The 14,900-nt window shown below is 46.4% G+C and overlaps 1 protein-coding gene across 1 annotated transcript in view; it reads left to right on the top strand.

Annotated features, from left to right (window-relative positions):
- Positions 1–7,776, top strand: part of LOC142906393 (uncharacterized) — a 33,024-nt gene extending 25,248 nt beyond the window's left edge. Inside the window, exons 8-12 of the mRNA XM_076054050.1 lie at positions 1,149–1,225; positions 2,202–2,275; positions 3,685–3,757; positions 5,904–5,989; positions 6,631–7,776. Of these exons, the coding sequence (XP_075910165.1) occupies positions 1,149–1,225; positions 2,202–2,275; positions 3,685–3,757; positions 5,904–5,989; positions 6,631–6,803 (483 nt within the window). The 3' untranslated portion in view covers positions 6,804–7,776. The remainder of the gene's footprint in view (positions 1–1,148; positions 1,226–2,201; positions 2,276–3,684; positions 3,758–5,903; positions 5,990–6,630) is intronic.
- The last annotated feature ends 7,124 nt before the right edge of the window (positions 7,777–14,900 follow it).

The raw sequence follows: 14,900 nt of genomic DNA, 5'->3' as shown, positions 1-14,900 counted from the left end.
GCTGCACTGCCCCTTTGATACCTAGTGGCAATGCAGGTTACCGAACAGTGAGTAGTTAGCACCTCTACATCTACAATAAGATTTCTCTGATTCTGTTTGTTCCCTGAATCACATGTTCCCCTATCTGTCTTTCACTGCAATCCCAAGAATGCAACTCTGTTCTTTGCATAAGTTTCAGCTTAGTGTCATTGTTTTCTGATCATTTTCACAGTGGGTAATGTGTACCGATTGGAAACAACCTTTATTATTCAGGCACTTTGTCGTGCTGCTTTTGATGATCAAATCGATATTCCAAAAGCACTATCTCCTGCCCTAATTGTCTTTATTTCATACTTTTATTCACAATTCACCTTAAATTTCCACACCTCCGATTAGCACAGTTGACTTTGAATGGTGCAAAAGAAGTTTCAACATACATACTTACACATGGTATTCTTTTTATTGGCAAATCAAGAAGAAGAGAGAAGAGCTGAGGATTATTACATCTGCTACTTTTGATATAGAGGTTTGAGTTGATTGTGTGGTTGATGCTAGCGTGGCTTTAAAATGCAAGTATCGATGCCGTGCTATTGCATGTGATGAGCAGGCCGTGTTGGTTCTCAGTGCTACGGTTATACTGACCCATGCTGCTTTGTTCCCATTATTGTAGGTCAACTCTGAGTAAAAGTAATCGGTGGCTTCTGATGTATCAACAGGAGCGTTAATTTTGTTAGTTACCAAATACCTGTGGAATTTACGTAACGTCTTATTCTGTGGATTTCATTTAGTTGGCATGTTTATTTTAATGTCTAAATAAAACAGATGATGGGTTGACTAAAATGTTGCAGGTTATTGTAGACGAATACTAAACGAGTGAAATGCTGACGAAATCAACACTGATGATCACCAACCTCAGGAACACAAAGGCCTCGCCACTGCTTGGTGCACCAGCCACTGCACGGTCTCTCGAGTGGAGGCCCTTCTGCCAGCAGTGACACAAGCAAATAATTGTAGAACTGCACCATGACTTTCTACTTTTAATCCAGAAATTCCAAAGCTCTTCAACCACAAGTACACGAGCACCGTCCTAACCGTGGAGGGATGCAACCATCTCTCAGAGATGTTCTACAAGTACAGATGACTTCCCGACGATGTCTGCTTCTGCCCAGGCTAGGGGCACTTTGAGACCATGTGGAGTGACAGACTCACGGGCTGAACTCGTGCGAGTCCGATCCAAGTGTCACAGGTAAACATATCGGGTTGACCGGTAGTTGCGGTTACCTGGGTTCCCAACTATGTCAATGCAGTGGTTTGTAAGCGTTCATCGTAATTTTATTAGCAATTCACCTTCAAGTAGCACACTTTCCTTTAGTATGGTTGCCTAGATCAGTCTCTGAGTGCGGAGGAGTGCAACATTCCTTCCCATACAGATGGAACAGGTGGCGTCAAGATTTGTGCTGTGCTGCATTCTAACAAACATTTGTGTGACGCCAACTCTTGCCTCCACAGTACTGGATCACAGGCTTGCGCCACCTCTGCCTGGCTGAAGTGCAAAACCAAATGTAATGTTACATGTTGCATGACAACTCTTATCTCATTGCTCTTGTCCATCTCTTGTCGTCGTTATAACCGAGGGTTGATGCCCAAGAACGATGCTCTTCATCTTTCGTGATCTTCAGGCTCTTCTCATGGAGAGTCCCGTCTAACTGTTCACATTTTTCCACCAACTGATCAGTTCCTCCCTCTTCCCCTTCTCCTTTCCATTTTTATTTGCAGCGTTATCTTCATCAAATCCCCAGCTGACCCAGGATATTTCCCACATTGCCAACTTTCTCATTATCTGCTCTTACCCGTGGACAAATACAGATAAGGCGAAAATTGAATCACAGATAATTGGATTTTAATTTTGATTTGAGTCTTTCGTGACTGCAGGAATCCATACTCTTTGGTTATTTCAGTGAAGTCACGTAGGTAGAAAATTAAAAAATATATATCACGTTTCGATCGCAACACAAGCGGTCGTCCTCAGGCAGAAAAAATAATCCAGCAGCGGAACTGCTGAAGCAGCGCTTGTGTTGCGATCCTAACGTCGTGATATATTATTTTTTGTTTTATTTTTCTGTCTTCGTGACTTTACTGAAAGAACCAAAGAATTGGATTTGAGTCACTATTCCCAATGTGTGTGTTGTGTGTCTTGTTTTCCGCTCCATCTGCATGAGTAGGAGATGCCAACCCCGTGCATTGTGTCCGGTTTCTTCACCAATGCTGCCAAACTGCACCACAGTGAATCTTACAGGTGCAGTTTCTCCATCCTGCCTCATGTTTTAATGTGACGAAGTGGTCATGTGCCTTAGGGGTTTTTGAGATTATCGCGAAGGTTAGAGAGGTTAGACTTTGATGGTATGTGTTGAGAAGAGACAAAGGAGGTGTAAGGGAAAGTTGCTATGGAGATGCTACCGATGCAGCACCAAAGGAGTAGAGCGCGACCGAGGGGGAGATGGGAGGCTGCGGTGGCACGAGACACGAGGACGGTGGATATGACGAGAAAAGAGGCACGGAATGGAAGCTCACGGAGAAAGGAAATAGAAGCAGCTGACTACATGCAATAATGGAACGTTTGGCTTGGAATAAGAAAAGTTGGTTGTGTGGTTCAGGGCAATCAGAATGGCTATGTCCTACATGAAGTGAGCACTGCTGAGCTCCTGGATTAAGAGGGGTATCTACCTGCTGCTCTGAAAGAGTTCACAATGGCCAGGGTCAGATACACTACGCTGGCACTGTTGACACCTGAGGTTGGATCCCTGGTAATTTCTGTTTGTTTTTTCAGGGGTCTGAGTGTACGTGTGTAGAAATTGGCGTATGTGTTGCAGGAGGCTAGTGGCTACAAATCCAGCGACCTAAGTTTGATTCCGTGCCATGGCTCACATCAGTGGTGAGTGATATCTTAACCAATTCGAGTCTCCTGTATGTAGACTCAGCTCCAAATAAGTGCATGTTTCAGCGTGTATTAACATCAGCAAAGGGAGCTAGGCTTGGAACTGGCCCCACCACCCCCTTGTGCACATTGCCAGTCTTAATAGGCACATACCAGCAGCACTTGCATGGCAGCCTGTATAAACGATGTGACTCTTTGTGTTTTTGTTTTGTGTGTGAGTGTACGTATGTGTGCAGTGGTGGGGAGTGGTATTGTAGCGCTTAGCGAGCTGCACTACGAACCTGGTGACCCGAGTTCGGTCCCGCTCATGGCCAACACCAGTGACGATTATCCGAACCGGTCTTCGGCCTCCTCTATGTCGACTCAACCTGAAATCAGTACCTGGTGCGGTGTGTAAACATACCCACTTGGGAGACGAAGGCGGCCGGGCGTGGTGCTGGCCACCCAGCTCCAAGTATGCCAGCCGGACTTCATGGGTTCTTGCAAAAACACCACTTGTTCCAAAAGTTTGGTAAAGGCTATATGGGGTATCTTTGTCTTTGTATGTGTACATGCTTCTGTGTCAGTGTCTTTGCCAGAGAAACTGATCTAACAGTACTGAGATTCTTCATGCTGTCCCCAGCTTTGACTGTCTCACTGGGTTCATCACGGCCATGTTGTAGACGTGGACAATTTCATGCAAATGTGTGTGTTATATATTTTTTGTTGATATTAATGGCAGTAGACGTCTGTTGACTAGTACTCTGATTTTATACTTTTTATTGGAACAGGAAGGTATGAGATGACTTTCAGCTCCACATCCACACCCACCTCCGTGCTCAATGCCAAGAAGCCACTGTATTGGTAATAAACCCGCAATGTTTTTTATTCGTAAACCTGCATTTTTTTCCATATTTTCCCAATTTACCGCGACTGTGCTCTCGCCATCATGTCATGGGTCCCCAAGTAGTCATTCGTGTCTTACAGAGCAATACAAGCCTTGTGTTAGATCATAGCCCACTAAATCTGATATCACAGAGCTACTTTGTACCCTTTAAATTGACCTTTCGTCCACATAGTAAAGGGCAGGACTTTCCCACCCGTTCCTCATATGGGAGTAATGTTAGTCGTAATAATGTTGTGACTTCTCATAGCTGGAAATATATCCCAATAAAGTGCAGAGTGACAGTAATGTGATGCATTATTTTGTGCAGTCAATGACGACCGGACTGAGACCATTAACTCACTCGATTTGAGAACCCGCTTTAATCACAGGCAGCTGCCTGGATTCAAACTCAGGTACTCGGTGGTGCCAGTTCAGTGCTCTGGCCTCTAAACACCCACGTGTTAAATACATAAGCAACCTTTTTAATTAGCAACATTCTTTGACCACTTTGCCAAAACAATTGGGATTGTGGAGCTGTGGCACAGTCATGATATTGCTTTTTCTCATGCCTCTGCTGGCAGAAAGAATTTCCACGAGGATGCTCGTGTGAGAGCCCCTTTACAAAATATTTGGTCTACTCTTCCACACTGGTCATATGTTTTACCGCTTGGTAGATAGGCAGGGGAATTTAAGATTACTTGACCATTTGTTTCAACTGCTGTGCCAGAGGGTCTAACGAGCAACCTCTCTGTTGCCAGGCCAGCGTGCTAGGCATTGCACCACAGCAGCCCCCTCCAGTATTTAATTCTAAACGAAGGTCACTCTCTGCGTGCTTTTGTGCACGCGCGTTTGGGTGGTGTTGAACGAGATGGTGCAGACGTCTCGCTTCTTCGTGAGGAAAGTGATGGCACTGGAGCCGGCCTGGCTCACGGGACTCGCTCCGCGCTTCTGGCAGAGCGCCGTCTGGAGGCTCCATTGTCGCCACTGCGCTCCGGTGACATTCACCGGGTCACGGTTCATTTGGTTCGTGAAATTAGTGGCGAAAACAAACGTCAACAAAGTGATTTGTTTTCATGCAAAGATAATGGGAGGTCGAAAATCAAATGGGCGGTGACCGCCTAGCAGTCGTGCGTTTGCCGCTTATTACGAAGGTGCGCGGTTAGAATCCAGCGGCTGCTCGGATTTGATACTGCGGGTTTATTAACTGTAAACATACACTCAGTCTGCTTCAGAGTGGACATTAAAGATCTTGTGACGTCATTCGCAAGGTTAGGCCATTGTGTGGCGGCATCATGAGTCATGTTATTCTCATGAACAATTGTGCCCGAATGATTCAATTGGGAATATACATAGCAATCGTAACCCCCTCCTGTGAGAACCTGGCAAGACTCTTCTGAAAAATAGTCACTGCTCAGTGACGCTTTGCTGGGTAAATCAGCATGATAACCACTGTGACATGAGCCTGTGAACCAGTGGTTTGTAGTTGGGGTTTGGTGGGATTTGTGGAGATGGAGCCATCGTGTTTGCTGGGGGCACGCGCCTGCAGGGTGATGGGATGGTACCTGTAGGATTTGGTACAGCAAGAATGCTTGACATAGAGTACGTTGCATGTTCGTCCTGATCAATTCACCGGCCACACCCAGTGCAGCATCTTTGCATGTATTGACTGTCATTGTATATAGATGTTCAGTCACATACAAACGTTTCACCGATATGCCTATACCACACTCCCCAGCAAGTCGGATATGCGACGTAGTACTGAATGACTTAGCTTGAGTGTTATCCCGTGGTTTCTGTGGGCTTTCTCTGGTTAATTTCCATACGTATAATATTCAAAGGGACAGATTGCAAACAAACATTGAAATGAAATGTTTTCCTTTTTAAACACAAAAAGTTTGTACAAAATTAGAGAAAGTCATGTTCAAATACTGCTTGCAATGTATATATTGTAGGAAGATTACTTTTACGGAATGTTTTGTTGCACTATACCCATAACAAAACTCTACTATTAAGAAAAAATGTTGTGGTAATCCGTCGTGAAACATTACTGTATGCTCTCAATCAGCAGCCATGATGGTCACTGATCAAGGCCACTTACCACCCTGCATTGTCCTGTGATGCCAGGACCCGTCCCCTGCACACAGCCCATCTCATCGTTCCATTTCCACCATGGGCAACTTCCTGCGTGGCGAGTTTTCTCCCCATTGAGTGTACATGACAACGTTGCAAGACCCATGCTGCAAATTTACATCTAAAATACAAGCACATACACTTTCATATGAAGTGTAACCTTCCGGCTACAGACAGGAGCAAATGTTCGGAATAGATTTAGGGGTAGGGTGGATAGTATGGTTATGAGTATTAGTTGTAATAATTGTGCCTTGTATGTATCCAAAGTAAACCATAAGGGAGGGCCAATTTAGGTTTGTATTAACTTAAGGCTGATTTGACCTAGGGGAGACCTAGTATAGGTTCAGACTAATTTAAGGCTGGGTTGACCTAAAGGTGAAAGCATGTTTCCTAAATTCACAGTGCCTGTCCACCCAGCAGTAAAATAGGCGCACTGCAACGAGTTTATCGGCAATACGCATGTGGGTACTTCCTTTCCAAGACGCCTGTCCATCTTTAAAGATAATTGATAATCCTCGAGGAGCTCTCCAGAGCTCCCCCAGTTGAGTTCCTTCTGCCGGCAATGGTGTGAGCAATCAGCTGCATGTGGATATTTCTGAGATGAGCACTTACACTAAAACAATGTGAAGTTAAATGTACTTATTTTCACATTTCAAAAGAAAATTTGTGACCAAAGATGGAATTTTACTCATCGCCAATATTTGTTTTCTGATGCTGGCAGATTCGTATGTGGACGTCTCCGATTCCAAACAGTATTCCTCTTCTGTGAAGATGTGGACGACGGACTTGTCCCAGACCCCCATTCTCCACCGAGGACCACACGCGCTGCACACTTCGAGTGAACCCCAGCAGCGACGTCTCGATGTTCCTGCCTGCCCACTGAATGACACCTAGCAGCGCAACAACACTGGATTAGAGTTGCAGTGCACAGTAGTGCAGAGGCGGGTCTATAAACTTCGTAACGGGAGAGACGGTAGCGCCGACATTTTAAGCTGCTTAAAACACGTCTTACTGGTAAATATCAATAAAATATTATTTGGGTCTTTTGGGAAAGCCACGTAGATAGAAGAAATAACACTAGAAAAGCTATTTTGGCGTCTCAAGGGGGATGCGATCACCCCCATCGCCTCACCCTTGGATGGAACCCGCACTAATGGCGTGATCACAAAGGTGTACAGCAAGCGCCGGGCATCTTAAAAGTGTTGAGCAGCCAGTCTATGCAGACGAGGGCTCTCCCATGTTCTCTGCAGCAGGGCTCGGTGCAGCCGCACGTGACCCTTGCGCCATTCCGGTTCCTTCAGAGGCTTGTCCATCTGAACCACTTGACAGTGGAGAGATTGAGATGGGGAAGCAGGGAGCATCTGTTTTAGTAAAGGAGACGGTATCCAACACAGTCCCTACACGTTTGTACTGTGATTGCTACTTTAAAGAAAGTCTCATGGTTTAAAAATGGAAGATGTTGCTCACGCACTATTCTCTCTCTCTTTTGTGTGGAAGAGGATGATGACGGCCCAAGATATCTGTTTTTGAAAGATGTTACATCCAGGTGCTCCAGCATTAACTAACATTATTTAGAACTGATTTAAGTACTTATTAGCATGGTTGGATATGTATGGTACGAAAGACGTTCCACATACGTCCAGCAACCTGCTGTGTCAGAATATTTCTTCAAATTCAGCCTAAAAAGTCAATAGTGCACACTTTCAATTGAGTATTAATTTTTTGAGAATTATGAATGTGGATTATGTGATATCCTATGGTTTGCATGTTGAAAGTTTTGTGCAACCCCGTAGTGAATTTGACTGATTTTGAATAAGGCTAGTCCTTAAAGGCAACACAGTTTTGTATAAAATTGTATTTCATCCAAGATGCTGTTTAGTGCAGTCCTAGTGGTACAGTACATGAGTTGGGGGAATCTTTGCATGTCTACATGTCTGTGTCAACCATACTACGTATGCGGATTATCTGGCGATTGCTTCCCACTGAGAAAGAGTTGCAGATCCTACTGCTGAACCTGGAGCATGCTACTTCAGAAATAGCGCCTTGCCATTGGCCCCACAAAAACAAAGTACCTGCCTGGGTATTTTATGTCATCACATGCTCCCCTCCATTAACTCCTCATAAGTGATGGGAGAGTTGTGGGGAGAGTAGAGAAGTCTCTGTACTTGGGCAGTGCGCTTATGACCAGCTCTGGTTTGGCAGCCGAGGTCTCTGAATCAGTCGAGCGACATCTTTTCATCAGCTGTGTAACGCTATGTAGAAGCTACCTGGCTTGTTATGCCCTCTATGCTTGTGAAACGTGTAGCCCTCTTAATGGAACATCTGCGTAACTTTTAAACCTTCAGGCTAGCCATACGATCCATTCTGGATTTAACCAGACTGGATTGTGCGAGGAACCCACAGAACCTTGAAAGATCTGGACACTTCCATCGGTGACATGTAGCCTGCATACCTAGCCACTGCATGCCAGCTTCTGTTTGGCCAGATAGATAGGGCTAAATGGGTGTGGCACATACTAGGGAGATGGAATACAGTGGTGCAGAAGGATGCGGAGCTGATTGGACTGCCGATTACTGGTACCAGCGGTGTCAAGATCGGCCACTGTGGAGGAGGTTCGTGAAGGACGCCGCTGGGGAGTTGGAGGCAGTCGCCCTCCAGTGACAACGAGCCGAGCGCTATACGGTTAAAACCCAGGTTAGCAGTTGGGACCATGGTGTGTCTTCCAGTCAGTCATCTCAGCCCACGGCACCTGGGTATGTTGTGCACTTCGCCGTTGTTATCGGCGCCGACACCTAGTGGTGAATGGCGGTAGTGCGTGCATCGTTTACTGGCGATGTTCATGAGTGGGCACGTGACCATTCCTCGAGTCGATGGGCGTGGCCTTGTTCACCACGCCCCCTTCCCTACTACGTCGCCTAGCAACAGAATGCACAACGGCGGAAGTTGCGGCAGCTGCGGCAGCACGAAGTCGTCTCGCCGCACGGACGCGGTTTTAAGCTCTGTCGACATTCGAAACGACAGACATCCAAGTGGCGGAGCAGATACGGGTGAGTACGTGTGAATCAGGTCACGTTGAAGGATACATCATGAATTACAAGTAGCTACAATTGCGCTACCACTGCGACTTATTACGTTGTACGAATACACTACATTCTATACCGCTTAATCACGCCGTTTGCTATACCCGGCCGTTGCTAGGGACGCCGTCGCTAAGGCTGGACCAACGGTCAAGCGACCGCCGGGCTCCGTACGTTACAGTCGTGTTTGTGTCACGTCTGCTCGTGTGGTTGTTGCGCTGCAACGTTTCGTACAGCGCCCTTTGCGTTTATGGGCGTGAAGGAAGGGGGCGACGTCTACCACGCCCTCTTATTACGTCGCGGCGGAGAGCGCCAAGTCTTTGGGCGTCTCTCCGCACGCACGCGGTTTGAGCCTCGAGTGGAGTCGACGGACATCGAGGGGCGGGTGAAAGTGCGGTGCGGGTCAAACTTAAGGCGACATCAATTTCAAGTTGGCTCAACTGCGCTCCGCCTCACGACTGCACTGTACCACAACACTACCACACGACTATTAACACGCTGTACACTTCCACCACGACCGCACAACTAGACACCGCTTTACCACAACATTTGCTATGGCCAGCCGATACTAGGAATGCCGGCGCTAAGGCTGTACACTCGTGTGAGTGTTTCACTCGTGTGAGTGTTTCACTCGTGTGAGTGTTTCACTCGTGTGAGTGTAACACTCGTGTGAGTGTAACACTCGTGTGAGTGTAACACTCCTGTGAGTGTAACACTCGTGTGAGTGCTACACTCGTGTGAGTGTAACACTCGTGTGAGTGTAACACTCGTGTGAGTGCTACACTCGTGTGAGTGTAACACTCGTGTGAGTAACACTCGTGTGAGTGCTACACTCGTGTGAGTGCTACACTCGTGTGAGTACTGCACTCGTGTGAGTGTAACACTCGTGTGAGTGTAACACTCGTGTGAGTGCTACACTCGTGTGAGTGTAACACTAGTGTGAGTGTTTCATTCGTGTGAGTGCTACACTCGTGTGAGTGTAACACTAGTGTGAGTGTTTCATTCGTGTGAGTGCTACACTCGTGTGAGTGCTACACTCGTGTGAGTGTAACACTCGTGTGAGTGCTACACTCGTGTGAGTGTAACACTCGTGTGAGTGTAACACTCGTGTGAGTGTAACACTCGTGTGAGAGTAACTCTCGTGTGAGTGTAACACTAGTGTGAGTGTTTCACTCGTGTGAGTGCTACACTCGTGTGAGTGTAACACTAGTGTGAGTGTAACACTAGGGTGAGTGTAACACTAGTGTGAGTGTTTCACTCGTGTGAGTGTTTCACTCGTGTGAGTGTAACACTCGTGTGAGTGTTTCACTCGTATGAGTGTAACACTCGTGTGAGTGTAACACTAGTGTGAGTGTTTCACTCGTGTGAGTGTTAGAGCGACTCGTGTGAGTGTTACACTCGTGTGAGTGTTTCACTTGTGTGAGTGTTTCACTTGTGTGAGTGTTTCACTCATGTGAGTGTTAGAGCGACTCGTGTGAGTGTTTCACTCGTGTGAGTGTTACACTCGTGTGAGTGTTTCAGTCGAGTGAGTGTTTCACTCGTGTGAGTGTTTCAGTCGAGTGAGTATTACACTTGTGTGAGTGTTTCACTATCGTGAGTGTTTCACTCGTGAGTGTTACACTCGTGCGAGTGCTACACTCGTGTGAGTGTAACACTCGTGTGAGTGTAAAACTAGTGTGAGTGTTTCACTCGTGTGTTACACTCGTGTGAGTGTAACACTCGTGTGAGTGTAACACTCGTGTGAGTGTAACACTCGTGTGAGTAACTCTCGTGTGATTGCTACACTCGTGTGAGTGTAACACTCGTGTGAGTGCTACACTCGTGTGAGTGTAACACTCGTGTGAGTGTTTCACTCGTGTTTGTGTCACGTTCACTAGTGTGAGTTACACTCGTGCGAGTGTTACACTCGTGTGAGTGTAACACTCGTTTGAGTGTAACACTAGTGTGAGTGTTACACTAGTGTGAGTGTTACACTCGTGTGAGTGTAACACTCGTGTGAGTGTTTCACTCGTGTGAGTGTAACACTCGTGTGAGTGTAACACTCGTGTGAGTAACTCTCGTGTGAGTGCTACACTCGTGTGAGTGTAACACTAGTGTGAGTGTTTCACTCGTGTGAGTGTTTCAATCGTGTGAGTGCTACACTCGTGTGAGTGTAACACTAGTGTGAGTGTAACACTAGGGTGAGTGTAACACTAGTGTGAGTGTTTCACTCGTGTGAGTGTTTCACTCGTGTGAGTGTAACACTCGTGTGAGTGCTACACTCGTGTGAGTGTAACACTCGTGTAAGTGTTTCACTTGCGCGAGTGTTTCACTCGTGTGAGTGTAACACTCGTGTGAGTGTTACACTCGTGTGAGTGTAACACTCGTGTGAGTGTTTCACTCGTGTTTGTGTCACGTTCACTAGTATGAGTGTTACACTCGTGCGAGTGTTACACTCGTGCGAGTGTTACACTCGTGCGAGTGTTACACTCGTGCGAGTGTTACACTAGTGTGAGTGTAACACTCGTGTGAGTGTTTCACTCGTGTGAGTGTAACACTCGTGTGAGTGTTACACTCGTGTAAGTGTTACACTCGTGTGAGTGTTTCACTTGTGTGAGTGTTTCACTTGTGTGAGTGTTTCACTCATGTGAGTGTTAGAGCGACTCTTGTGAGTGTTTCACTCGTGTGAGTGTTACACTCGTGTGAGTGTTTCAGTCGAGTGAGTGTTTCACTCGTGTGAGTGTTTCACTCGTGTGAGTGTTTCACTATCGTGAGTGTTTCACTAGTGAGTGTTTCACTAGTGAGTGTTACACTCGTGCGAGTGTTACACTCGTGTGAGTGTAACACTCGTGTGAGTGTTTCACTCGTGTGAGTGTAACACTCGTGTGAGTGTAACATTCGTGTGAGTGTAATGCTCGTGTGAGTGTAATGCTCGTGTGATTGCTACGCTCGTGTGAGTGTAACACTCGTTTGAGTGTAACACTCGTGTGAGTGCTACACTCGTGTGAGTGTAACACTAGTGTGAGTGTTTCATTCGTGTGAATGCTACACTCGTGTGAGTGTAACACTCGTGTGAGTGCTACACTCGTGTGAGTGTAACACTCGTGTGAGTGTAACACTCGTGTGAGTGTAACACTCGTGTGAGTGCTACACTCGTGTGAGTGTAACACTAGTGTGAGTGTTTCACTCGTGTGAGTGCTAGACTCGTGAGAGTGCTACACTCGTGTGAGTGCTACACTCGTGTGAGTGTAACACTCGTGTTAGTGCTACACTCGTGTGAGTGTAACACTCGTGTGAGTGTAACACTAGTGTGAGTGTAACACTAGTGTGAGTGTTACACTAGTGTGAGTGTTACACGAGTGTGAGTGTTACACTGGTGTGAGTGTTTCACTAGTGAGTGTTACACTCATGTGAGTGTAACACTCGTGTGAGTGCTACACTCGTGTGAGTGTAACACTCGTGTGAGTGTAACACTAGTGTGAGTGTTACACTAGTGTGAGTGTTACACTCGTGTGAGTGTAACACTCGTGTGAGTGTTTCACTCGTGTGAGTGTAACACTCATATGAGTGTAACACTCGTGTGAGTGTAACACTCGTGTGAGTGCTACACTCGTGTGAGTGTAACACTAGTGTGAGTGTTTCATTCGTGTGAGTGCTACACTCGTGTGAGTGTAACACTAGTGTGAGTGTTTCATTCGTGTGAGTGCTACACTCGTGTGAGTGTAACACTCGTGTGAGTGCTACACTCGTGTGAGTGCTACACTCGTGTGAGTGTAACACTCGTGTGAGTGTAACACTCGTGTGAGTAACTCTCGTGTGAGTGCTACACTCGTGTGAGTGTAACACTAGTGTGAGTGTTTCACTCGTGTGAGTGCTACACTCGTGTGAGTGTAACACTAGTGTGAGTGTAACACTAGGGTGAGTGTAACACTAGTGTGAGTGTTTCACTCGTGTGAGTGTTTCACTCGTGTGAGTGTAACACTCGTGTGAGTGTAACACTCGTGTGAGTAACTCTCGTGTGAGTGCTACACTCGTGTGAGTGTAACACTAGTGTGAGTGTTTCACTCGTGTGAGTGCTACACTCGTGTGAGTGTAACACTAGTGTGAGTGTAACACTAGGGTGAGTGTAACACTAGGGTGAGTGTAACACTAGTGTGAGTGTTTCACTCGTGTGAGTGTTTCACTCGTGTGAGTGTAACACTCGTGTGAGTGTAACACTCGTGTGAGTGTAACACTCGTGTGAGGGCTACACTCGCGTGAGTGTAACACTCGTGTGAGTGTTTCACTCGTGTTTGTGTCACGTTCACTAGTGTGAGTGTTACACTCGTGCGAGTGTTACACTCGTGTGAGTGTTACACTAGTGTGAGTGTTTCACTCGTATGAGTGTAACACTCGTGTGAGTGTAACACTAGTGTGGGTGTTTCACTCGTGTGAGTGTTAGAGCGACTCGTATGAGTGTTACACTCGTGTGAGTGTTTCACTTGTGTGAGTGTTTCACTTGTGTGAATGTTTCACTCATGTGAGTGTTAGAGCGACTCGTGTGAGTGTTTCACTCGTGTGAGTGTTACACTCGTGTGAGTGTTTCAGTCGAGTGAGTGTTTCACTCGTGTGAGTGTTTCAGTCGAGTGAGTGTTACACTTGTGTGAGTGTTTCACTATCGTGAGTGTTTCACTAGTGAGTGTTACACTCGTGCGAGTGTTACACTCGTGTGAGTGTAACACTCGTGTGAGTGTTTCACTCGTGTGAGTGTAACACTCGTGTGAGTGTAACACTCGTGTGAGTGTAACACTCGTGTGAGTGTAATACTCGTGTGAGTGCTACACTCGTGTGAGTGTAACACTAGTGTGAGTGTTTCATTCGTGTGAGTGCTACACTCGTGTGAGTGTAAAACTAGTGTGAGTGTTTCATTCGTGTGAGTGCTACACTCGTGTGAGTGCTACACTCGTGTGAGTGTAACACTCGTGTGAGTGCTACACTCGTGTGAGTGTAACACTCGTGTGAGTGTAACACTCGTGTGAGTAACTCTCGTGTGAGTGCTACACTCGTGTGAGTGTAACACTAGTGTGAGTGTTTCACTCGTGTGAGTGTTTCAATCGTGTGAGTGCTACACTCGTGTGAGTGTAACACTAGTGTGAGTGTAACACTAGGGTGAGTGTAACACTAGTGTGAGTGTTTCACTCGTGTGAGTGTTTCACTCGTGTGAGTGTAACACTCGTGTGAGTGCTACACTCGTGTGAGTGTAACACTCGTGTAAGTGTTTCACTTGCGCGAGTGTTTCACTCGTGTGAGTGTAACACTCGTGTGAGTGTTACACTCGTGTGAGTGTAACACTCGTGTGAGTGTTTCACTCGTGTTTGTGTCACGTTCACTAGTATGAGTGTTACACTCGTGCGAGTGTTACACTCGTGCGAGTGTTACACTCGTGCGAGTGTTACACTCGTGCGAGTGTTACACTAGTGTGAGTGTAACACTCGTGTGAGTGTTTCACTCGTGTGAGTGTAACGCTCGTGTGAGTGTTACACTCGTGTGAGTGTAACACTCGTGTGAGTGTTACACTCGTGTGAGTGTTACACTCGTGTGAGTGTTTCACTTGTGTGAGTGTTTCACTTGTGTGAGTGTTTCACTCATGTGAGTGTTAGAGCGACTCTTGTGAGTGTTTCACTCGTGTGAGTGTTACACTCGTGTGAGTGTTTCAGTCGAGTGAGTGTTTCACTCGTGTGAGTGTTTCACTATCGTGAGTGTTTCACTAGTGAGTGTTTCACTAGTGAGTGTTACACTCGTGCGAGTGTTACACTCGTGTGAGTGTAACACTCGTGTGAGTGTTTCATTCGTGTGAGTGTAACACTCGTGTGAGTGTAACACTCGTGTGAGTGTAACACTCGTGTGAGTGTAATGCTCGTGTGAGTGTAATGCTCGTGTGATTGCTACACTCGTG

Source organism: Petromyzon marinus, chromosome 64 (genome assembly GCF_048934315.1).
Source record: "Petromyzon marinus isolate PM22_M1 ecotype Great Lakes invasive population chromosome 64, UKy_Petmar_22M1.pri1.0, whole genome shotgun sequence".
NCBI classification, from domain to species: Eukaryota; Metazoa; Chordata; class Hyperoartia; order Petromyzontiformes; family Petromyzontidae; genus Petromyzon; species Petromyzon marinus.
This window is presented reverse-complemented; position numbering and strand designations above follow the sequence as displayed.